Below are 3,253 nucleotides of genomic sequence, written 5' to 3'. Positions count from 1 at the left end.
TATGAAGATGTATACCTTCTGTGTTGTATTTACAATGAGTACCATGATGTAGGTTCTGAAGTAGGACTTGTTTCCTCTTTTACTAAGAAATCGAAATCATTAAGATGTAGAATGTATTTCATTTGTGTACGTACAGTGAATGGCTCAATGGTTAGAGCATCTGGCTCGCAACCATAAGGTAGTGTGTTTGATTGCTGGACATACATGTATAAGATATAGGTTTTAAACTATGGTGTGTGATGTAATTATAATAAAGAAAAATTGAAAAGTAAAGTTCACTTGGATTCCTCTATATCTTATACTGTTGTTTCTCTGTTGTTTCAGAATAGCAGAAACTGTGACATGAAAGAATTGCTTACATCAGATTCATCATCAACATCTGTTATCTCTTAAAGACTAAACAAAAGTGTTACATGCAACAAATGTATAACTCTATGGCAAACTACAGGGAAATATTTCTTCTGAATGGAGATTAATGGCAGCATTTCACTACTGTAGTCTGCATTATGTACAATATGTATTCTCATAAATAAATTTGGATGAAGTTTGAAATGTGTTTGTGGCATCTTCAGATATTGATGAAAATCAGTATTGATGGGAAAAATAGCTGTGAAACATTTGAAAGAAATAATTGATAAAAAATGAAATCTGAAAAAAAATATATATTGTCCTGAGAGAAGAAAATTATTGAAACAATGGCTAATGTTACAGACTTAAAGAATTGATTTATTATTCTGTTGAAGAGTTGCAAAAAGAGACGGAAAAATCCTCATACCATTGTGGTATCTGTCAAAAATCATTTTCTCTGGAAAGTAACCTCATGAATCACAAATGAATTGATAGAAGTGAGAAACCATATCCCTGTGTTATTTGTGGTAAATCATTTTGTCAATCTGGTGTCTTAAATCAACACAAACATACTCATACAAGAGAAAAAACCATATCAGTGTAATGTCTGTGGTGAATCATTCTCTAGAAAGAATGGTTTCTCTACACAGGCGTTTTCATACAGGAGAAAAACCATATCACTGTGACATCTGTGGTAAATCATTCTCTGGATCTGGTCCCTTGACTACACATAAACGTACTCATACAGGAGAGAAGCCATATCACTGTGACATCTGTGGTAAATCATTCTCTGAATCTGGTCACTTGACTAGACATAAACATACTCATACAGGAGAGAAGCCTTATCACTGTGGTCTCTCTGGTGAATCAGTCTCTAGAAAGGATGGTATCTCTACACACAAACATGTTCATGCAAGTGAGAAGCCATATCACTGTGATATCTGTGGTAAATTATTCACTACTACTCGCCACTTAACCAGACATATTCGCATTCATACAGGTGAAAAGCCATATCATTGTGATATCTGTGGTGCATCATTCTCTAGAATTGAATACTTGACTAAGCACAAACGTACTCATACAGGAGAAAAACCATATCACTGTGACACCTGTGGTAAAGCATTCTCTGAATCTGCTCACTTGACTAGACATAAACGTACTCATACAGGAGAAAAACCATATCACTGTGATATCTGTGGTAAATCATTTCCTGAATCTGGTCACTTGACTAAACATAAACGTACTCATACAGGAGAAAAAGCATATCAGTGCAATATCTGTGGTAATTCATTCTCTACAAATAATGGTCTCACTATACATAAACGCATTCATACTGGTGAGAGGCCGTATCACTGTGACGTCTGTGGTAAATCATTCTCTGAATCTGGTCACTTGACTACACATAAAAGTACTCATACAGGAGAGAAGCCATTCCACTGTGATATCTGTGGTAAATCATTTTTTCAAACTGGTCATTTAATTCAACACAAACGTACTCATACAGGAGAAAAACCATATCACTGTGATATCTGTGATAAATCATTTTCTTTAAATACTTATTTGACTAACCATAAACGCATTCATACTGATGAGAAGCCATATCACTGTGATATCTGTGGTAAATCATTTTCTCAAACTGGTCATTTAAGTCAACACAAACGTACTCATACAGGAGAAAAACCATATCACTGTGATATCTGTGATAAATCATTTTCTCAAAGTGCTCATTTGACTAAACATAAACGTATTCATACTGGTGAGAAACCATATCCCTGTGATGTTTGTGGTAAATCATTCCCTGAATCTCGTCACTTGACTACACATAAATGTACTCATACAGGAGAAAGACCATATCAGTGCAAAACCTGAGGTGAATCATTCTCTGTGAGTACTTACTTGAATGAGCATAAACACATTCATACAGAGAAGCTATATTAGTATGATATCTGTGGTAAATCATTCTTTCATTTAAATTCCTTAGATAGTCACAAACGTTTTCATAGAAGACAACAATACATCTGTGATATCTGTGGTAAATCATTCACTTCAAGGTTTAATTTAACTACTCATATATGCAAGAGAAAAAATATATCACTGAGTTTTATGGTATATCATCTTTTCAAACAAACATTTTTCGTACTCACAAATGTATTCAGACAGGAGAAAAGTCACAGCATTTGCATATCTGTGGGAATTTATTCTCTAACAAAAGTGAGTTAGCTCTCCATTTAGCTATTCACTTGGAAGTGTAACTGTATTATTGTCCAAGTTCATTACCTCACACAACAATAAACCTCTCAAGACCGTTTTTTATTTGCTGAAGCGATACCCTCAACTTTACCTAATAAGCAATCTCATTTTGTTTCCCCATTTTGAAATGATCTTTTAAAGCTAAATGCTTTTCCTTATGCCAGCCGTTTAATCACCTTTTACATTACATAGGCATGCCATACATGTGCTGTAAAACCAAGATACACTTTTTGTCAATGTTCATTCTATGATAACTTTAAAATCATCAATGTATTCACAAAGGAAAGAAAATATAATGCTATTTTACATATAACTACAACTATTTCAACATAAGTGTGTCACTTACTACTGTAATATTTCTAATAAAAATCATTTATTCACTATGTTTGTATGTCTTTCATTATGCCTCCCCCACTCTTACCCACCTGTTCCTGCAAATTATCCAACATCATGTCACTTTTGTTGTCCTTCTCCTGTCTACTGTATTATCATTCTGCTGCTTTGAATTCTCACTCACTTCCTATTCCACCTCTCCCTCTCTGTGACCTTACAGATTATATCATTACAGGTTGCCTACTTTCCATCTGTTCACCCTTTCACTATCCCTCTACCCTATTCATTCTTGTACTTTGAACGCCCACTTCATCACCACCAT

General features: G+C 34.5%; 1 protein-coding gene across 6 annotated transcripts in view; it reads left to right on the top strand.

Moving 5' to 3' along the window:
• The window catches only part of LOC106878344 (zinc finger protein 135-like), a 34,737-nt gene extending 31,758 nt beyond the window's left edge, over positions 1-2,979 (top strand). For all 6 annotated transcript variants that reach the window (XM_052977693.1, XM_052977694.1, XM_052977695.1 and 3 more), the window contains one exon: positions 325-2,979. In XM_052977693.1, the coding sequence (XP_052833653.1) occupies positions 952-2,217 (1,266 nt within the window). In that variant the 5' untranslated portion in view covers positions 325-951 and the 3' untranslated portion in view covers positions 2,218-2,979. The remainder of the gene's footprint in view (positions 1-324) is intronic.
• Positions 2,980-3,253: the final 274 nt, after the last annotated feature.

Source organism: Octopus bimaculoides, chromosome 28, assembly GCF_001194135.2.
Source record: "Octopus bimaculoides isolate UCB-OBI-ISO-001 chromosome 28, ASM119413v2, whole genome shotgun sequence".
NCBI classification, from domain to species: Eukaryota; Metazoa; Mollusca; class Cephalopoda; order Octopoda; family Octopodidae; genus Octopus; species Octopus bimaculoides.
This window is presented reverse-complemented; position numbering and strand designations above follow the sequence as displayed.